General features: G+C 38.9%; 1 protein-coding gene, 1 long non-coding RNA gene and 1 pseudogene across 6 annotated transcripts; 1 reads left to right on the top strand and 2 right to left on the bottom strand.

The window, feature by feature from the left end:
• Positions 1–3,571: 3,571 nt before the first annotated feature.
• LOC104427068 lies at positions 3,572–8,261 on the top strand (annotated as a pseudogene).
• A 6,998-nt stretch (positions 8,262–15,259) lies between these two features.
• Positions 15,260–18,553, bottom strand: LOC104427057 (rust resistance kinase Lr10). Of its 5 annotated transcripts, none has more exons than XM_039304884.1 (3): positions 17,694–18,553; positions 16,918–17,014; positions 15,260–16,731 (listed from the first exon to the last, which is right to left on the bottom strand). In XM_039304884.1, the coding sequence occupies exon 3, from the start codon at positions 16,532–16,534 to the stop codon at positions 15,380–15,382; it is 1,155 nt and encodes a 384-aa protein (XP_039160818.1). In that variant the 5' UTR covers positions 16,535–16,731; positions 16,918–17,014; positions 17,694–18,553; the 3' UTR covers positions 15,260–15,379. The 5 variants fall into 5 exon arrangements, with proteins under 5 accessions (XP_039160818.1, XP_039160817.1, XP_039160821.1 ...); XM_039304883.1 differs by having other exon boundaries at positions 16,952–17,014; XM_039304887.1 differs by having other exon boundaries at positions 16,536–16,731.
• Positions 18,554–19,561: 1,008 nt separating this feature from the next.
• Positions 19,562–20,824, bottom strand: LOC120289644. The gene is made up of 3 exons (XR_005547750.1): positions 20,699–20,824; positions 20,482–20,547; positions 19,562–19,914 (listed from the first exon to the last, which is right to left on the bottom strand). It is a non-coding gene; the product is annotated as an uncharacterized LOC120289644 (long non-coding RNA).
• Positions 20,825–21,333: the final 509 nt, after the last annotated feature.

Here is a 21,333-nt window from a genome sequence, read left to right as displayed (position 1 = left end):
TGATTTGAAAATGTTTTGTTTTTCCATCATATAGATGTTAAAAGATCTTTAATAAAATGATAATTTTCACATGTTTTTTCTATCTATACTAAACCTTAGCTTTTCTAATTTTAAAATTGTATTTTTGAATGCGACACGATGTATGCCTTTTCTTGTATAGCGGTATATTGTCATAAATGTTGCATGCATTGAGATCAAACCTTTTTCTCGAAGATGTGCATAATTGAAATGTGATTCAAGAATGATTTGAGAATTCTTTGTTCATCTTTAGTGTTATTAAAATGATATATATTGATAAATCTTTTTTTCTTATTCTTAGTGACATACTTCCATGTTTGTAACATTTTTTCAAAGTTCGTATACTTAATGGTCCTATCAACAAGTAATTATCCTTGTTCATCTATTTGTTTCACGGAAAATATCACATTTCCGGAAAATGTTTTCTAGGAAGCTATTTTACAAGAAAATGACAATACTTTTTGGTATTCAACTGAAAATTGAAAATGAAGAGATATATTCCACTATTTGGTATCCTATTTAATTTTCTAGAAAAAATTACCAAAAATTTAATTTTTATTTTTTTAGTCGACCAAAAAAATAAATTTAATTTTTATATATAAATTTTAAAAATTGAATTTTTCATTATTTATTTTTATTTTATCTTTTTTTTCCTTTTTCCTTTTCTTTTCCTTCCTCTTCCTCTTTCCTCCTCTGCCACTACTTGCCTTGATGCTGGCCGATTGCTTGGCAATCGACCAAGATGCGGATCAACGAGCTTGAGGCTCGACCGATCGAGGCAAGCCCAAGCTTTGCTAAAAATGGCAAGCTTAAGGCTCACTAGATCTAGGTGAGCTCAAGTTCTGTCGATCTAGGCGAGCCCAAGCTCCACCGAGGCCGGCAAGCTCGAGCTTTGCCCTTGCCGATCCGGCCTCAAGTGAGCTCGAGCTTGTCGGGTCTATGACGAGGCTTAAGTTAGCCTATGGCCAACCATCGACCGCCACCAAGACTCGATGATCGACCAAGGAAGAAGAAAAAGAAAAGGAAAGAAAAAAAATTAAAATCTCAATTTTTAAAAATAAAAAATAAAAAGAAAACATAAGAATAAAAGCAAAATGTTTTTGGTGAAAGAAAGTGAGGTTGAAGAAGTTATGGAAAATATTTGCTATTTCTGAGAAATGGAAAAAAAAAATGTATTTGGCGAAAGAAAGTGAGGTGGAAGAAATTATGGAAAATGTTTTCTATTTCTGAGAAATGGAAAAAAATTTCCTCATTTTTTAAAGTCTTTTTTCAATAGCTGAAAACATTTTTCTAAATTTGTTCCTTTTCTGTTAAACGAATACTAGAAAATCCGAAAAGCATTTTATTGGAAGTTATTTTCCATGATATGAACAAAATAGTCGTTAATTTTCCTTAAATATTCTTAAGTTACTATCTTTTCGAAATAATTCACAGTTGAAATTTTTTTTTTCCTTTTGATCTGACTGTTCGATTATATATAAGATCGATTCCATAAGTTGTTGGACTAGACCATAGAATTCCATCAATTAATGAAGCTGGAAAGAGATTAATGGAGAAAATTCAACAAATTTTCACATTTGTAGACACATGCTAAACATTCACAAAAATTCAGTGAGTTCTCTCCTTTTTGGTTTTTTTTTTCTCTTTGGCTGAAAAAAAAAAAAAAACAATTTGTGGTAGTTGAGTTAGAGATGAAGGAAAGAGGTCTGGATTCGTTTTCTAGTCTGGATATGCTATAAACTAGACTAAACAAGAGTTTTGATCACGAGCGAATCGAAAGAGCTAGCAACAAGGACAAAACATGGGTGATCAATTCCCAGCTCATATCCTACTGGGTACATAGCGATTGGTAAAATTTCGTGGTAAATGTCGAAGTTCCTTAAATGAAGAGACTGATCCCCTACCTTCTGCAATGATTCGGCGAAAGGTTGCAGTCACTCTTGATGATGAACAAGAAAACATGTTGAGCAAAATATGTCATCTACTTCATCCTTTTCCCGCAGCCTAGGTGCTTCGTTCGACTATGTATTGATGGTTACAAAGGCTCAGATGAGATTCGAGGAAGAAAAAATTTTGGTCACTGTCAAGCATATCCTCTCGAATCATCTGTTTCATGAAGTTAATGCATATTGAGCGTATTGAGTAACGAACCGAATATCCGACATGCAAACTTCCCTTTCAAAATCGAGCGCGAATCACCTCAACCCTAGTACCAATGATAGCTTTTTAGCTGATCTCAGAGACTTGAAACTTCCAAAATGACCATGCAGAAAAGCAAGGAATGTCTGTTGCATCCACGTTAAGAGAACAAGAGTCATTGTGATAATGCAATAGGTAGAGATATATCATCCCTGGGTAATTTGAAACCGGCATACGCAGCTCTATTCCTTTTTTTCTTTTTCTTTTTTATTGCCATCTCAGAGAAAACTAATATCAATTCTACAAGCTACTTCGTTGGCCAAGTCGTGGTCGTTTCATAATTCATATTTGTTTGCATTTTGCTGAAACAGAACCTTGAATGCGTCAAATTAGAGTATCCTAATCCACCATAGATGGAACAAGAGAAACTGCCGTCTAATGATGTCATTAGTTTAACTGCCGGGCAGGGACGTTGTCCGATCACAACGTCTCCCCAGAATCGAGTGGAGGAATATCGCATTCTTTTCGGGGATGAATGGACCGTAAGCTTGATCCCCGAGAACCCAACTTTACCTAAAATCAACCCAACAATGGAATTCATTTTGGCGTACGGTTGCAACTATCACAGTGAGAGAACTGCTAAATATTTTCTCGCCGAAATAGAGAGAGAAGAAGATGAGAAAAGCTGAGGGAAGTGGGTTTGAGGGAAGTGGGTTTCCTACTCCTTAGATCACCAAGTCACGGGTTTGAGCAGAACAAATAATCACAGACCAGGATAGATATGAGATTAAATGAGGAATGAGTTAGAGAAGTGACAAATGCTGAGCAAAACGAGTCCCTCTGCAGTAAATGTGAACAGCTTTAACAAGAGCTTAAACCCAAGATACTTCTAGGTTGGTGAATCACCAAGTAATGGAAAAAACATGTCCGTCGTGCATCTAAGGATATCGCAACACGGACAGACCCTAGCTAGCTAGTTAGGCATCTTGTGAGATGTTTCCTAAATGGACATGCACGATGTTTTGAGGAAAATATACGCCCCAAAGAATCTCCATGAGCAATGCTGAACTTTCTGGCATTTGTTGATTCGGTATAGTTTTTTCTAAACCAGCACTTTTGGTGTATACGAAGTATTCTTAAACCAGAATGCGATTAATCTAGGGTAATAAAACTAAGAATTGCTTGCTCAGACAATGTCTATTTCTGTATGTTTTATCTGTGGCAGCAGGCTCATAAACATCAACGGAAATGCTGAGAAGGAAAAGACTTCCCGACTATTATTTTTCCCGAAGCTCAAAGGATATGCTCCATATATTCCTCGCACAGCATAATATTCATAAATTATATATAATCTCCAAGAGACTGCGTCCTTTCTCAACACATCACTCAGTCCTCTCCGCATGTGAAAAAGAAAATGGTGCAGACGTCTACCCAGCCGGAACAGCCCATGCAGGTGGAGAGGAAGGAAACAGAAGTACTGGAGGACGTGAAGAAGAAGAGTGACCCAACAGGTTTGCCATTTTATAAGCTTTTGAAGAATGCAGACACGCTCGATTGGATTTTAATGGCTCTAGGGACCATAGGATCTGTCGTCCATGGGATGGCTCAACCAGTTGGATATTTGTTGCTCGGCAAAGCACTCAATGCTTTCGGAAGTCACATCGACAACAAAGACGGCATGGTTCATGCTCTGAAAAAGGTAGATAACTGCACTTCGCTTGAATTTCTAGCTTACTGTCAACTGGTGGCTATATTTATTCATAGCGCACCTTTAGTACCAACTTACTAATTATGGATGATTCACACACTGTCAGTGGAGCTTTTCATTCGTGTTTTTCTTCTTCCCTCTTTCAGGTTGTTTCATATTTGTGGTACGTGGCCTTTGCAACCTTCCCTGCTGGAATCCTAGGTTGGCTTCTTTTGGTTTTCTAAGATGATGGAGATGCATATGTTTTTACTAAGTCGCAGAACAGTTTTTTTGTTGACATGCACACTTGTTTCGCACTTAATTGCCTTTCGAAAGTCACTGTTTCCTAGGCTCCAGTAGAGATTGCTTATTTTTGTGAGCCACTCCCGAACATCGCATCAAGTCTTATGGGATCGGAAGTATCATATAATCATTTATCATATTGGACTACTACCAATAAAGTTAGCAAGAAGCACTGGATTAACTACAGGAGAGAACTAATAGTATAGAAAGTACGCAGTGACAAAGCATTCACATGGCTTCCAATTTTCTGCAGAGATTGGATGCTGGATGTACGCGAGCGAAAGACAAACAGCACGGATCAGATTAGAATTCCTGAGATCGGTCCTCAGACAGGAGATTGGAGCTTTTGATACTGAATTGTGGGAATAAGTACTCACATGAGCATAATCCAGGATGCTATCGGAGAGAAGGTAGCAATCTCTCCCTCAAGTTGACTGCTCTTTAGATTTCCCCACTAAAGTTTGCGGATCATGCTAACTTTTTGCTAGCAGCTGGGGCATTTCCTTTCGTGCTTCGCCACATTCTTTTCTGGAGTCTTGATTGCCTTCATTTGCAGTTGGGAAGTATCACTTGTCACCTTGTTTGTAGTTCCCTTGATTCTACTGATTGGAGCCACCAACACCAAGAAAATGACTGCCATCTCAGCTGCCAAAATGATTTACCTATCCGAAGCTACTACTGTTGTGGAACAGGTGAAAAAACTTCACCTTTTTTATTACTAAAAAATCTAAGAAAAAGGGAATCATCTGGAAATTCATGGGTTAATGTTTGACAACGTACAGTCCATATCTCATATAAAAATGGTCTTTGCATTTGTTGGAGAGGATCGCGCAATCATTCTCAGACTGCATGGACAAGCAGTCTGACATTAGCAGAGGACAGGCACTGATTAAGGGAGTTGGAACAGGAATGTTTCAAGCAGTGACCAACTCCTCTTGGGCACTAATCATATGGATTGGAGCAATCGCAGTCGCTGCCGGAAGATCTAGTGGAGGGAACGTCATAGCAGCAGTCATGAGCATCTTCTTCGGAGCTATGTAAGAAAAGTTTACCTTTTTTGTAAGAGTTTTTGGATGAGATTGTTTTGTCTTACAGCGACAAGATAAGCAATCCAATGATGATCATCAAGCTAGTTAATCTGCACATAACATGAAAAATAGCATCGTCCTACTTGGGTTCTCTAAAGTTTTGTATGAACGCGTGTGTGATGCATTTCATTTTGAGCCTCTTAAGAAGATATCAGATGCCTTTAGGAATCTTCATATAATGAAGTGAACAAGATGTAACCTTAATTATGGACCGTGACTTCTTTGCATTCCAGCTCAATCACTTATGCTGCCCCAGACATGCAAGTATTTAACCAAGCAAAAGCAGCAGGAAATGAAGTTTTCAAGGTGATCTGGAAAAAACCAAATATTAGCAACGCTTCAGGGGGGATTGTACTGAAGGAAATCGAGGGAAACATTGACATAAGGAACATTCACTTTGCTTACCCATCCCAAGAAGATAAGGTGATTCTTCAAGGTTTTACGCTGTCAATTCCAGCAGGAAAGACAGTGGCGTTAGTTGGTAGCAGTGGGTGTGGAAAAGCACAATCATATCCCTGGTTGCAAGATTCTACGATCCATCGAAAGGTCTAAAACCTTTATCCTCCATTCTCTTGAGCTGAAATTTTTTATCCTCTCCTTATTATTCCCACGGTTTCATGCTTCTATTGCTCAAACATTTTTTGCACACAAAGATTGCTGACGATTGAATAATATTGCATAGGTTGCTGATGATTGGGTAATATTGCAAGTTTTCAGGGGTCATTCTCATAGATAACCATAACATCAAGGATCTTGATTTGAAGAGCCTCTGCCAAAATATTGGAGCAGTTTCCCGAGAACCATCACTGTTTGCTGGCACTATCAAGGACAACCTTAAAGTAGGAAATTTGGATGCATATGACCAACAAATAGAGAATGCAGCAATGATGGCAAATGCGCATAATTTCAATTCACAGCTTCCAGATAACTACTTGACAGAGGTAATATGCAATCTCCTAGTAACAGATGTAAATAAAAGATGTCTCTCTTGAAAGTTCTCAAGCTCTCATTAGACAAAAAACAAGGATCCTACGTTAAATTTTGGCGCCATGATGATGGACTAGGTGGGGCAGAGGGGCTTCCATCCATCAGGAGGACAAAAACAAAGAATTGCAATAGCCAGAGCCGTTCTCAAGAATCCTCCAATACTTACTGCTCGATGAGGCTACAAGTGCTCTTGATTCGGGATCTGAGAAGCTGGTTCAAGAGGCATTGCAGAAGGCCATGCAGGGAAGTTGCGCACAGATTGTCAACCATTGTTAATGCAGATGAAATTGCAGTCGTAGAGAATGGACAGGTTAAGGAGACAGGAACGCACAGCACCCTACTGGATACCTGCAAATTTTACAACAGCTTATTCAACATGCAGAACATCAGAGTTGTTCGTGATGAAAGGTTGGCTGCCTCATAATAATTATTTCCTACAGTATGCATATGACAATTATTTCGATTAAAAAGAAAAAGAAAAAAGAAAAAGAAAAAGAGAGGTCCTCATTGGCCCATGTTTTTGATTGAATGACAGAATTGATATACCTTCACAGGATTCTGAAATTGACCAACCCCATGGCTCACCTCAAAGCAGAGTTTTAAGTGAAAAAGGTGCAGAGATAGAAGAAAGCCTCAGGGAAGACCCTGAGCAAGAGGAGCATGAGAAAAGATTAGAAGCAGTCCACTTCTTTAGAATCTGGTTTGGGTTGAGGAGGACGGAACTCGTCAAGACAGCCATCGGCTCCATTGCAGCCGGTTTCTCTGGAATCTCAAAGCCTGTTTTTGGGTTCTTCATCATAACAATAGGTGTAGCATATTACCATAAACATGCCAAGCGGGAAGTCGCATGGTACTCGATCGCATTCTCCCTAATAGGGTTGCTATCATTAGTCTCTCACATCTTGCAGCATTACTACTTTGGTGTGGTCGGTGAGAAGGCCATGACAAACCTTAGAAAAACTCTCTTTTCAGGTAACTGTCACTCTTTTTTGCTAGCAGAGTCCTTTGCAGTTTAATGCAGAATCTACTAGCTCCAAATTTGAGATTCTGCCCAAGTTATGAATCATTTATAGAGTACAATTTGCATTGATTGTTCTAAAATCTTGCAGGTGTCCTGCGCAACGAATTCACTTGGTTTGAGAAACCCGAGAACAGGATTGGGATGGTCGATAGAGGCCAAGCCACATTCGGAAATGGTATAAGATCGTACCAGATTTTCTCTCTCACGGTACCTTCTATTACATAGCTTTGGACGCTGATCCCCACCGTGACATCGGCCATGAGCATACTCACTCCTGCATTCCAGACCCTCGACCGAAAAACTGAAATCGAACCAGATGTGCTGGAAAAGACACGTCATGGGAGGATCGAAGGAACTGCTGAGTTCCAGAACGTCAAATTCAAGTACCCATCACGACCATAAGTTACCGTTCTGAAGAACTTCACGTTGAAAATTGAAGCTGCAACGAAGGTAGCTCTCGTCGGGCCAAGTGGTGCCGGAAAGTCCTCTATTTCTGGCCCTTCTGCTGAGGTTCTACGATCCGATGGAAGGAAAGGTCGTCATTGATGGGAAGGACATAAAGGAATACAAACCTGAGATGGCTGAGGACGCGAATAGGATTTGTGCAGCAAGAGCCCAATCCTCATTAGCTCCACCATTAGAGAGAATATCCGTTACGGAAACTGCGGTACTTCATTGCCTCATTGGTGCTTTTCTTGTAGCATCTTCGAACCTCTTCCCACACCGGTTCAACGCGCCGCATGCATCGGACCCGCGAACACCAGCAAAGCGTCGGCCCCATCAAAACCATTCTCGAAAGCCTCTAATCACCAATCATTAACTCCCAGCGCGAAGTATACGCCTCGATGGACTCACTCCTGTCGGACGACCGCACCGCGTCGCCTCCGATGATTCACCTCCGCCGCCCATCGCCTTCTTCGCCGTCGTCTTCGTCTTCGATCGGGACTGCGATTCGAGGAACTTATCGCACGAGAAAAGAGAGTGGAGATGGAATCTAGAAAACGGCAGAGAGATCTAGATCGTGGGAGAGAACGATAAACTAGAATCAGAATCAGAATTGAATGTGGCGATTTTTTTTTTTTTTTTTGGTTGCTTAATTTTTTAATTAACGGTTGAGTGCGTTTGAGCGTTTGAGTCTAGAACCGACCTCCCTCGCTCAAGCAAAGAAACTTCTGGAAGGAAGCAAGGAGCGAGTAGCGAGACGACTTTTTTTGCATCCAAGGACGCGACCTTTCCATTATTTCGGATTTGGTCCCCTGGACATTTTGTCATTTCTCCCTGTATCCCGAATCAAGGGTAGGGATGAGCATGGTCCGGGTTGGTCCGGGCCACCCCCTAACCCTAGGACCAACCCGTATAGTGTCGGTCCCTCATTTTGACCGAGACCGACCCTATTGAGTCTGGACCACAGGACTGGGCCACCCACGATGGGTTGGCCCTGGGCTTGGCACAAACCTGGCAGACCGATCGATAATTTTTTTCGTCTTATTTTTTTATACTTCCTAAAAAAGCAAACCTACAGATTCAAATTACACATCCATCGACAATACGGCATTGTGCAATTAAACTATAAATACCAATACATATTTAGCAAATCTAAGATGACACAATAATAAAAATTCCGTACCTACTAACCGCTCATCGAGATATGGAACAAGATGGAACATCTATCTTTAATATTCATAATCACGTAGAGTTCACTCAACCAAAAAATGAGCTTTATACCACTTGACTAGCAAATCACTGTATCCACTGCAGTACTACTCTGCTCTTCAAAAACTTCTATTATTTGACACAAATTGAAAAGCAAAGTGCAACTGAAATTCATTAGTACAATTAAACCATAAAAAGTCAAAATACTTAATATAAACCATAAATATATAACTTCACATCTTGTTAATTCACTTGAACTTCTAAACACCCGAAAACAAAATAAACTACATATAATTAATACTCAACAAAAGTTTTAAATTGAAATTACTATTAGTGCTATTAATAGAACATCTCAATATAATATAATATAATGACATTTTACTTAGGTTTGAATATATAAAAGAATTATAAATAATATAATATAATACAATATAATATAATATACAGGGGTTGGTCTAGGGTTGGACCGACTCCAAACTCTTAGGGCCAGGCGACAAACCCGTCATGTTGGTCCCGGATTTTAGAACCAATGACCGACCCATTCCCCTTGGGGACCGGGACCAGACGGGGTTGGGCCGGTGGTCCGGTCGACCCTGACCCGCTGCTCACCCCTAATCAAGGGACCTGTTACCGGAAAGTGTCGTTCGGATTTTCGGGTGGCCCAAAAACAGAAATATTGTATTCCGGCCAAGAAAAAAAAAAAAAACAGTGAAATTGTAAATGATGCAAACGCACCGTTCGATTCTTTTTCCCCATCATTACGTCCACTAGATTTTGCTTTTTGCTCCCTTTGCCTCGAAGGCCGGTCCAGGGTCGATTGAACATTTGACTTTTCAGCACCCATTCCCACACTTTTCCGTGTGATTAACATAAAAATAAAATAAAATATAGTTTCCTTCTTTTTCATCATCCCCTTCCACATAACCTTTTAGCAGATTTTAGCACTTGATATACTCGACTTTTATTTGTAGCCGAAGACTCGCGTGATGCATTTAGTCTGAACATTTGTTTCTTTTATCTTGAAGGTGTTAAAAAATCTTATTAAAATAATGAATTTTCCCATATCTATTCTTTTTATTAAAAACCTCAACTTTTCTCATTTTGAAATTGCATTTTCAAATGTAATTTGATTTATGTATTTCCGTAAGTAGCAATTCAATGTAATGTGTGTTGCGCATGTTAAGATCACATATTTTCTTGTGCAATAATAAAATGTGATTTAAGTCATGATTGGAGGATTCTATATCAACTTTGATTGTTATTAAAGAAATGATATAAATTAAATTTAGAATAGGATCATGAAAAGGAGGAAGCTAATATTTTCTTACGTTAATCATTAAAAGGACAATTTATTACGTGCCAAACTTTCATGTGATCACTGAATTTCCTCAACGTGAAATGAGGAATACTCTTAGGAAACAAATAATAATAATAATAATAATATAACAAACAGACTATGAAGAAAAAATCAATAAAAATTTGAAAAGTGTAAATTTTAGACATGACATTTCATATATGAAAGTAACAATTTAAAAATATGAAAAGTGGAGAAACACCTCACACTCTATAATGGTAGTGCATTTTGTTGTGTTTGCATCGATCATTCTAAACTTCCGTCCCATTATCAATATTTATTAACATCCTATAACCCACTTTATTCCAATAACAAATATACAAGAACTCTTCCATGTTTTCATCCGTGCTAAATGTCTCCTTCTCCATTTGCGCATTAATAATATCCCAAATCTCGAGGCTTTGAGACGAACTTAATAAAAAAGATGGTGGCCAAAGCTCTTCAGACCACTTTTTTATTGAAATGGGTAGCTTATGTCAGTAAACACATGAGGTGCCACATGAGATGATATCCCACATGGATAGTACTCACGTTAAAGAATAACGAGAGCAAGGGTTAGTTTTTTTAGCATTGCAATGTTTGTTGCATGTGCACTTGCAAAGGGTTTTAATTAAGAAGAAATTGAATCAAATGAAATTACAGGAAAGTGGCATTTATCAAGTCACGAATTGAGTCGGATCGGAAAGCTAATATAAACAAATGAGCAAGGTTTTTGAAGACGATGTAGCCTCTTAGTCGCCCCTATTGGGAATCAAAATAATGGGTTGGTCCATCTCACAAGACAGAAGACGACGAAGTGCGGAATTCGTCAACCGAGAAGTCAAAGTCGGTCAACGTGTGTAGACGAGCAACAGAGAATGGGAAAAAAAGAAGTCAAAAAGATAATGCGCTGCGAACCATCCTGGAAAATCTCGTGGAAGAAAATTTGGGGAAGGTGCAAAACTGGTGTTATCGTCATGGGCTATGATGCGCCAAACTTCAAAGATGCTCGAGCAACAAGCTCGTCCATCTTTTCCGGGTCATTCTCAGTACTGATGTTTGTGCTAAATTCATAACTCAAAGTGCACTAGTAAAAATATAGGATGATTACACAAATGGTTGTTATCATCGAATACTTTATTTGTTCAATATAATCTTTAAATGTTATTCTAATATGCAATGTTATCCCTAAAATGTTAAATAATGTAGTCACTAAAGTTTTGATACATATTCAATATAGTTTATAGACTAATTGAAAATGTTAAGTTTTGTCTGGAATGAAATATGAAATTGTGAATGATGATGTTGAATGCTTTGATGTGCAAGTATCGTCATTGTCCCAAATGGCTTTGTTTGACACTTGGGGGCATATGCCGCTCGACTCTCATGGGGAACATTCCTTAATGAAACGATCAATTTTGTTTTAGTTCTGAAAATGAATTAGACCCTGTTGATTATAGTGTGGCCCAAAAAGTGATACTAGGAGCGCTGAGGCTCGTTTTGCTGAAGGAACTGGATTTAAATATTCGGTTAAAATACAGCTTATTTGGTTTGCAAAGTCATCGTAGTCAAAATCATAAGTAGTTAAGAGTTTTACGATCTTTACTTATCGTTGAAGCATTGACATCAGACAACACTACTTGTATACACCATGTTCATGGGCTGAAATATTTCATATATATCATGTGCAAGTAACAGATAAAGCATAGATGGTTAGCTCCTTTAAAAGATAACAAGAAAATAAAACAGAGAAGAAACCTTTCATATCTGGCGGGCAAAATTCGAAGTTGCCGCCTTCCGCGGAAAAGTTCGCAGGCGTTTCGTGTTCGAGCAAAGCATTTCCAATGGAAGCCATTTGTCCAATCGACGAAAAGTGCTTCCCTGAAGTCTCCGCTCTTCTGCAACCTTCTCCACCTCGCGATATCCAGGCTTCTTCATTGATTTTTTTTTCATTTAGAAGAAAGACTTGATACATATGTATGGCAGTGAATTACCTTAGCAACCTTTAATAAAATTCCACGATCATCAAAATTATACTCTATCACCAACAAAGTCATGGAATAATCCTGGTCCATCACCCCTTTCTATCACTACTGACTGTGTGGGGAGGGGAAGGTCAACTCGACCCCCCAACACCCGAGATCCGAAGGCCTTGACTTGAGACCTCGAGGCCACCCCGAACCCCCACTACCTGAAATTGAGATCCTAGTGCCTAGGCTTGGTATGCCGAAGACTGACAACGGGACGGAGACACAATGGTTGAGCACATGATAGTCGAGCTGAACTAGGGACTTTAGCTACCAAGCCAGAGACCTCATGAATTAGACTTTGGTGCCTAGGCCTTGAAGACAAACACGAGACCTGGAGGCATGTGATTCTAAATTTAAGTGTTTAAACAGTCAAAACAACTCAAACCGAATACCATTATGAGTCTAATTACACGCAATGAGATTTTGTTATAGAAGTATTCATTATCACTAAATCCAAATCAGCCTTAAAGTTCTGGTGGAGGTCCACTTAGCATTAATCGGAAACAAATCATAGTGGGACATTCATGTAGATCAAAAGATATCAATTTTAGCCATAATTTTCCTGAAATTATCATAAAATTGAAGGCACTTGTGGGTAGTAAATTAACTTTATGAGTTGTAATTTTACCCATAATTGTCGTAACTCATTTATATCAGTAATTCTGTGGGTTGTAATTTATCAGTAATAGCCACAAACAATGAATCCAAAAAGATTTTTTTTTTTATCGCTTTCACTAATAACCATAGCAACTAGTAAAAGAAATAAGAATTTAATTTATCGAATCTATTAATGTTATTAAGGGAGAGATCATCTTCTTATGTCTCCTACTATTTTCCGATTTGACTTTTAGCTAACTTTTTATGGAACAAAAAGTCAATAAAGATGAGAGGAATGATTTGTGTTGCTCTGTTTCTCTCATGAAGAAACGACGAGAGAAGAAAAAAAAAAATCTCCAACGACAAACTCAATTGTGTGGAGGCGAGCGATTTGTGATGTAGCGACCACAAAAATGGGACGTACGTAAGAAGAAAAAATGTGGGAATGGTCGGCTGAAAAATCAAAAGCCGGTCAACGTACGGCACAAGCACAGGGGCCCAATTTATGCACCGCGACGAACCTAAACTTCAAACGACGTAAAAAACCGGCCCCGCCCAACCCGACGCGGCAATCTCAGAGTGAACCCAGGCCCGGCCCAGTGGATGGGGGGCGGTAGGGAAGAAAACAAGCAAAATGCGTAATGCATGAAAAATATTTATTGAATCTTGTACACCGAATAATGCATACGGTCGACATTTGGATAACCTTCCGCAGATTTTAACACACGACTTGACTTTTACTTCTGGTCGGAGACCCACGTGACGCATTTGGCTTGAAAATAAAATTTCTTTTTCATCTTGAAGATGTTAAAATAAAATGTTAGTAAAATAATAATTTTTCCCATGTTTATTGTTTTATAATTACGAATCCCAACTTTTCTAATTTTGAATTATTTTTAGATGTAACGTGATTTATGCCATTCCATTCGTCCTTGTTCATTTCAGGCCCGTTGCCCAGTAAAGATCACATATTGTCTTGAAAAATGTAACAAATACAACCCTCATCTTGCAATTTAGTTGTTAGTGAGTTTATTGGTGGTGGAGAGTGCTCCAACTCCTAGAAGGTCGAAGTAACGAGAAAAGAGAGTGGAGATGGAATTTAGAAAACAGTAGAGAGATCTTGATAAGATCGCAAATGAGAACGATGAACGAGAATCAAAATCGAAACAGATGTGGCGATTTTTTTTTATTTTTTCGCCCGATTAATTTTTTAATTAACGGTTGAATGCGTTTGAGCGTTTGAGTCTCGAAGCGACCTCCCTCGCTGAAGCAAAAGAGACTTATGGAAGGAAGCAAATAGCGACTAGCGAGGCGACCCTTTTGCATCCGAGGACGTGACCTTTCTGTTATTTCGGATTTGGGCCCCTAAACTTTTCGTCATTTCGCCCTGTGCCCCAAATTAAGGGACCTATTACCGGAAAGTATTGTTCGGCATTTGGGGAGGCCCAAAAGCAGAAATATTGTACTTCGGCCGAGAAAAAAAGCAGTGAAATTGTAAATGATGCAAACGCATCGTTCGATTCTTTTTTCCACACTTCTTAATAAGAAAAATGCAAATGAAGTTACATGATTATTGGCCCAATACTCACCTGAAGTCCATATGATTATTGGGCTTGGAGTCAACAAGCACGTTCACCGGCTAAAAAAAAGTCAATCTTAATAATGGCGAAATTAAATTCACAAAAAATTGTAAAATTCCGCTTCCATTCTTGAAGTGGGATTTTGTTTGTCCTCACCCATTTCGAGTTTGTTCAATTTGATACGAAGAGTGATGTACTACTTAAAAAATGAGAGTAGAAACGGTTTGATATAGTTAACACGATCTTGAAAACTAAAAGGCAATACTCATTCGCATTCGAAATTAATTTAGACTTGAATAGAATACTCAAACCATTGTAATAAAGATGACATATATCTCCCCCTCGAATAAAATTTCCCCCGATGTAATAGCCTTGGACAACGAACCCTAAAGGAAACCTAATATTATTTTTTAAGTGCACATTGACCACTAAGATAACTTTAGCAACCTAGTAAATGTAATAAGAATTTAATTAATCTCATTTATTATTGTTACTCATGGAGATACTCCCTCGCCATTAAATCAAAATTGTTTATTATCTCCCCATCCATCATTTTCAACATTATTCGTAGCAACAATTGGTACACAATGAAACAATACATACATAGCAATCATTGATGTGTCATTAAGCCACGCATAAAGTAGATTGTGTGCTAGCTAGACTTTTAAGCAAAGACTTTGAAACCCAAACTTGCTCCTCTTAGCACTATCCTGAAAGTAGTCACTAGATTTTTTATTGGGTCCAAGAGTCCAAACTATAACCAATGACATCTTTAATATGATAATGCTAAAAGATGAATTGGGCGTAATTGAGATCATAAATATAGTCATAAACATCTATGATATAATGATGGCCAAGAAAGGGGAGCTACACATGAAACATCATCACTACCATGCTTCAATTCGCCACATATGTGAACAGATCAAACGGTTTTGATATGTGTCTATGCTTGCGTAATGCTAATACTAGTACACTCAAGACCAGAATCTTCGTAAGTTATTGCACTAGTTGATGTAGTGGATATGGTATTATTGCCTTCATCGGTCCAAGTTCCATCATCCCTTCTTGACATTTCTGTTGCATAAAAGAGTGGCTTGGGAGATATTTGTAGATCATCTACTTCTCCTTCGAGCATTTTCAAGACTTTCTGCATCGAAGGGCGATCGTCAGGATTCCATTGTATGCACCAAAGAGCAACTATTATCATCTTTTTTATTATTTTCCTGTCATCCTCACTGACTTCCATCGGAATTTCCAATTCTTTACAGAGTCGATCATAAATCCACAAAGGAAAGTAAATTTGACTGGAATACTCTGAAACCACATCCCCATTTTTCCTCTTAGTAGCCATTTCCATTAACAATTTTCCGAAACTATAGACATCGGCTTTGTAAGATACGCCTCCAAGGTTCTTGAAGACGAGCTCCGGAGCCATGTACCCTAAGGTTCCTCTTGCGGCAGTGAGAGACACAGTGTTGTAATCCGTGGGATACAATCTTGCGAGCCCAAAGTCAGAAACTTTTGGGGTGAAATCCCTATCCAAAAGAATGTTATTAGGCTTAATATCAAAGTGTAAAATTTGGATGTCGCATCCTCGATGAAGATATTCAATCCCTCTAGCAACTCCAAGAGAAATCTCATACACTTCCTTGCATTCAAGGGAAATCCCTTGTCCTCGTGAGAAAATGTGCTTATCCAAAGATCCATTGTGCATGAAATCGTAGACAAGAGCTTGTTTAGAGCCCTCAAAGCAATAACCAATGAGTCCAACAACATTGACATGATGAATTTTGCCAACGGTAGCCACTTCACTAATGAAGTCCTGCCCATTCGTTTTTCCCTTTAGAATCTTGACCGCCACCTCATGGCCACTCCGGAGTCTTCCTTTGAAAACGGAACCATACCCTCCCTCTCCTAATTTATCCTTAAAGCCACTCGTGATTTTCTTGATGTTCGAGTAAGAATACCTTATCGGCAAGAAATTATTAGATTGCAAAAATTCTTCAACATTTTGATCCATTGCTAAATGTCTTCTCCTCCATTTGCGTATTAATAATATCATCACGCATGGGGCTCCCAAGATGAATTTCACAACCATGCATTGAAACACTGTATATTTTTAACCAATTTGAGGGTGTGTTAGATGTTTGCATTTAAAGATTTAAAGTCAATTTCACAATGAGAAGACTATAGTAATGTTACCGATGCTAAAGAGCGAGAGCAAGAGCCAGAGCGGGCTTATCCCATCAACGAACCGTATTCCGCAATAGAGATTGAGTTTGTAACAAGTGATTTCTGAAGAACATTTAAGTGACATTTATTTAGACCATAATGAAGCAGTGTGTACATCGGTTCAGTCCACTAAGATTTGTGGGCAGAATTTGAACTAAATAGATAAGCAATTGAATAAATAATGTATTTATTGTTATATGAATAACCAATTCGTGCGTGTGTTGAATGTTTGTATTTAGGAACACTAACTTGATTTCACAATGAAGATTGTATTGATGTTTACCGATGCTAAAGAGCGATATCACTTCAATAACCTCGGCAATTAAGGTGAGGTAAAAGGCGATATCTGCAAAAGAGATAGAATGTGTTTACTTAGATCATAATCAAACAGTGAGTAATTGAGTATATCAAGTTCAATCCACTAAGATTTACTAGCGGAATTCTAATTACTTAAATTAACAAATGAATAAAAATGTATCCGTTGTTGTACTTATAAAATACCACAACAACATTGAACTAACTACGTGATCTTATAGATGACTGAGCTCTATTTCACGTTTAGTGAAATTTCACATGTCTTTGACCAAATATATCCTAATAATATTTTGGGATAAGCACATTAAAAGTATCATAATTTTCATACAACATTCACTTAACATGTTTCTTTTTTGTTCACTTGAGTGCCACAAATTTAAATTCGATTACTTAAGAGTCATCGGTGATTTGCTTTAGCGGAAAATTCGATGTAAATGCCGATCATTGTATGTGACATCACTGTCGTTGATTTGGACAATTAATAAAAAAAAAATCAAAGATAAAAAGAATCCACATCGAAATGGAAAATTAATTAAAAAAAATACGTAGGATGATTTGTCAAAAACAATATTCAAATGATCGATTTTACTTTAATGTGACACTTAAGTGAACAAAAAAGAAAAGTTATGACACTTAAACGAGTATTGTATAAATGTTACGGCACCCTTGCTATTCTTTATAAGAAATTGAACAAACTCAAAAGTTGTTACCGTTCTTGGCACTACACTGAATTTGGTGCTTGTCATTGATGTCGCACACGAAATAATGTCTGCAATACTTCTTACAGGCAATCGGAAGCCATGAAAGCTCAAACCCATAAACCATTAGATCATGGATTTGCGCATAGGAACGAAGATTGTCTCCATCAGCCCACCCTGGTATCATTGCCATATGCTCTATAGTGCACGCACTTTCCATATTTGAGACATTAGCATCGACCATGGCATATAATTGCCTTCTTGTACCGGAAAATTTTGAAAATTCGACCCCATCAAGGCATGATGAAGCATCGATGTATAGCTGAGAAGCAACGGCCTTCGTGCAATTCACAATTGAAACTGTCTTGGATAACTCTCTATCATTGTACCGGTATCCCCCGCATTTATACAGATTTGATTTGTCGTTCAAGAAGCTGCTGCATGACAAAGAGTGGAGAGGAAGAGACGAGCAATTGCCCTTTTGCAGCTCAACATCAACAACCCTAATTGTGTAGTTGGTATAGTCAATGAAACTTACATGGTATTGGCTCAAGTACAAATCAAGAACTGTGCGGTTATTTACACAGGCTAGCTCATAATTAGGGTCGCCACAGACCTCCTCGTCGCCCTTCAACCGAAATGGGTAGCTTATGTTGGCGATCTCGCCACAAGAGGTGGTGCATCGATTATTTTCAATAGGGATACTAAAAGACTGAGGTAGGAGGAGGAAGAGGAGGAAGAGGAGGAGGAGGAGTTGTTGATCTTTGTGCATGGCTTATGCGATTGGAGGGAGCACGCATCAACTAAGCAAAATCTGAGTGTTTTCGTATTGAGCTGTAGAAGAAAGATAAAAATGAGATGAATGATTTTGGTTGCTCTGTTTCTTTCTTGCAATAATGGCGAGGTATTTATCATAAGAGGGGGATAAAATTCCCCGACGACAGCTAATCGTGTGGATGTGTGGATGTGCGTGATTTGGGGCTTAGCGACCTACATTGATGGGACGTATGAGAGACGGAACAATTTGGGAATGGACGGCTGAAAAGTCAAAAGCCGGTCATCTAAAATGTTATTGCCCTTGGGCCGGCAGACGTGCAGCGACGAGGAGCATTAGATTAGAAAAGATCAGAATTTTCTTTTCTTTTTTTTTTTTTTTTTGGTCAGCCAAAAGATCAGAATTCAACAGCGAGAAGAAAAAGGGACTCTGGAGCTGGTCTGGAGCTATCGACATCGGCTTTGTAGGAAACGCCCCCAATGTTCTTTAGATTTAGAGCCATGTATTCAAAGGTTCTTCTCATAGCAATTAGAAACATACTGCTGTACTCCATGGGATATAATATCACGCGCCCAAAGTCAAAAACTTTTTGGATGAAACCTCTGTCGAGAAAAATGTTGTGAGGCTTAATATCAAAATATAAATTTGCACGTCGCATTGTCGATGAAAATATTCAATCTCTTTTATTACTCCAAAAGCAATATCATACGTTTCGTTGCAATTAAGAGAAATCTCTTATTCTCATGAAAAAATATGCTTATCCAAAGATTCATTGTGCATGAAATCATAGACAATAGCTCATTTGGAGCCTTCAAAGCAATGAGTCCAACCACTTTAACATCATGAGTACTTCCTATTCGCTGATGAAGTCCTGTTCATTCGGACTTTGAATAGTTTATAACTTTAAATTACTTCTTTAAAAACGTACTTACTTTTAATATTTGGGACAAATGCTGCTGTGCCACCAAAAGAAATTCGGCCAAGAAACTGAAAGATGGTCTTTTCGTTTGTCTATTTACAGAGACCAACTCGACGTTGGAGAGCCACTCACTCCCAGTCCCACCCCCACTCCCTCTCCCCTCTCTCTCTGCCCCCGAGTCCCACATAGAACAGAGTGAGAAGCTTGAAGCCTGCGGAAATGATGCTTTGCTCAAGTAGTGTAAAATTTGTCCTCTTTGTTTTTTTTTTTTTGTCTTTTTGTTTTTTTTTTTTGGCGCAAATAGTGGTCGGAAACTGGGTTTTGAGGCAGAGGATAGTCTTGTTTAAGGGGGCGGCTGGGAACCGGGTTTGGGGAACAACGGCGTTTGGAAACTACCAATTTGGGAATTGGTAGGATTCTTAGATTTTCTCTTTGGCCGGACCCGCCCTGTCCAGCGGACGTCTCCTCCTCCGGCGACACTCAACATGTGCTCTCCAAACAGCACTATGCCTGCTCCAAGTTGTGCTCCAAGTTGCTACCTATAATTAAATCATACAACTAGATAGACAAAACTAGATGGACAAAACGTTCTTGCATATCACTAAAGAAGAAGAAGACAGCAATATCTTTAATTAGCAATGTCTCACTCAGGTCTCATTATCTCACCACACATACCAATTGGTAGTTCAAAATCGTATTCTTTTCTTTGGATAAGCCAAACATCATATTCTACCATATTCTACCATTCCTAATCTGATTCACCCAAAGACAAACTCTAGCAGTGAACCTCATAGTGGACCATTCAAGGACAAGCTGAGATTGAAGTTCTTCACATCTATCGACCAAAATTATCTATAAATTGCTAGTCCTATCCCATTCAACTAAATAATTGCATAAGCCTCGCCAAAAGAAAGTGAAAGTGCAACAATGAAAGCTCTCTTGACACAACTCTAAATGCCAAGCTGGCGGATTCCACAAAAAAATTTAAACAAGGAGCCTTCTACATCAAGTATTTTCACCCAGTAGGCGAGTGATACTTCAGGCAAAGGAGTAAAATGTTTCTATATATGCTAAAGCTGTACCATGTAAAAAATCAGAGCTCATACCTTAACAGGTGTGTCGATGTCTAGGCATGGTCTAAAAATATGCTCCCCATCGTATATTCTAAAATCCTGAAAACAGGCACCACCACCACCATTTAGTGTTCAGTGAAAATCAACGATTCACCAAGGCACTCCAATAATCATATCGGTAAAAATAACCTCCATAAAAGTGTCGATGCCTGATTGTGTTTTGATTTAATCAAGTAGCTTGATAACCTACCCATTGAATGAAACAAGGGAAGATTTGTCACTCCTCATTGCGGGAAGCAATATCTTCAGCTTCCAGTCAACTGTATCGCCCTCCCTTTGACCGGAAGGCCTGTGACTTGCTGGTCTTCCAAGAGCAGAAGCCCCATCCCAGACCCCATCCCAGACCGTTCCTCAAATGCTTCGCCTAACATGGTTATTGATCTGGTCTTGCCTGCGTCCAACATTACTGACCATCATCCTTCTTACCTTTGGTATTAGGTAATTTACTAGCCCGAAGGTGCAGCCTGGCCACCAATGGACGGGGTGCCCGTGTTTTCCTGTCAGATACCCTCACACAAACAAATCCTGCAAAAAATTGCAACTTCCTTGTAAGCCCAGTCGGTAGTTGCCCTTTTAGCATGCACATGATTGCATGGAAGATGCTAATAGAACAAGATGTCTATATACGCCTATACCTACGAAGTAGTAAGCACTATTTGCCTTGGTCTAGAAAGTCCAACCGGGAGTAGAGGAACTTTGTTCTCTAGTCAATATGTCATGAGAGCTCGTGTCATTCTTCATATATCCATTTTTAAAGAAGTATTTAATGCACCGAGGATGAGGATGGTTGACGTTCCAGAGTTGCCAGAGTTGATTGCGCATCTT

The sequence above is a fragment of the Eucalyptus grandis genome, chromosome 11, assembly GCF_016545825.1.
Source record: "Eucalyptus grandis isolate ANBG69807.140 chromosome 11, ASM1654582v1, whole genome shotgun sequence".
NCBI lineage: Eukaryota > Viridiplantae > Streptophyta > Magnoliopsida > Myrtales > Myrtaceae > Eucalyptus > Eucalyptus grandis.
The sequence above is the reverse complement of the archived record's forward strand: the minus strand, read 5'-3'. Positions and strand labels throughout refer to the sequence as shown.

Coding starts and splice junctions, on each gene's coding strand:
- LOC104427057 (XM_039304884.1), bottom strand. CDS start 16,534: ATGGTTGTGAAATTCATCTTGGGAGCCCCATGCGTGATGATATTATTA.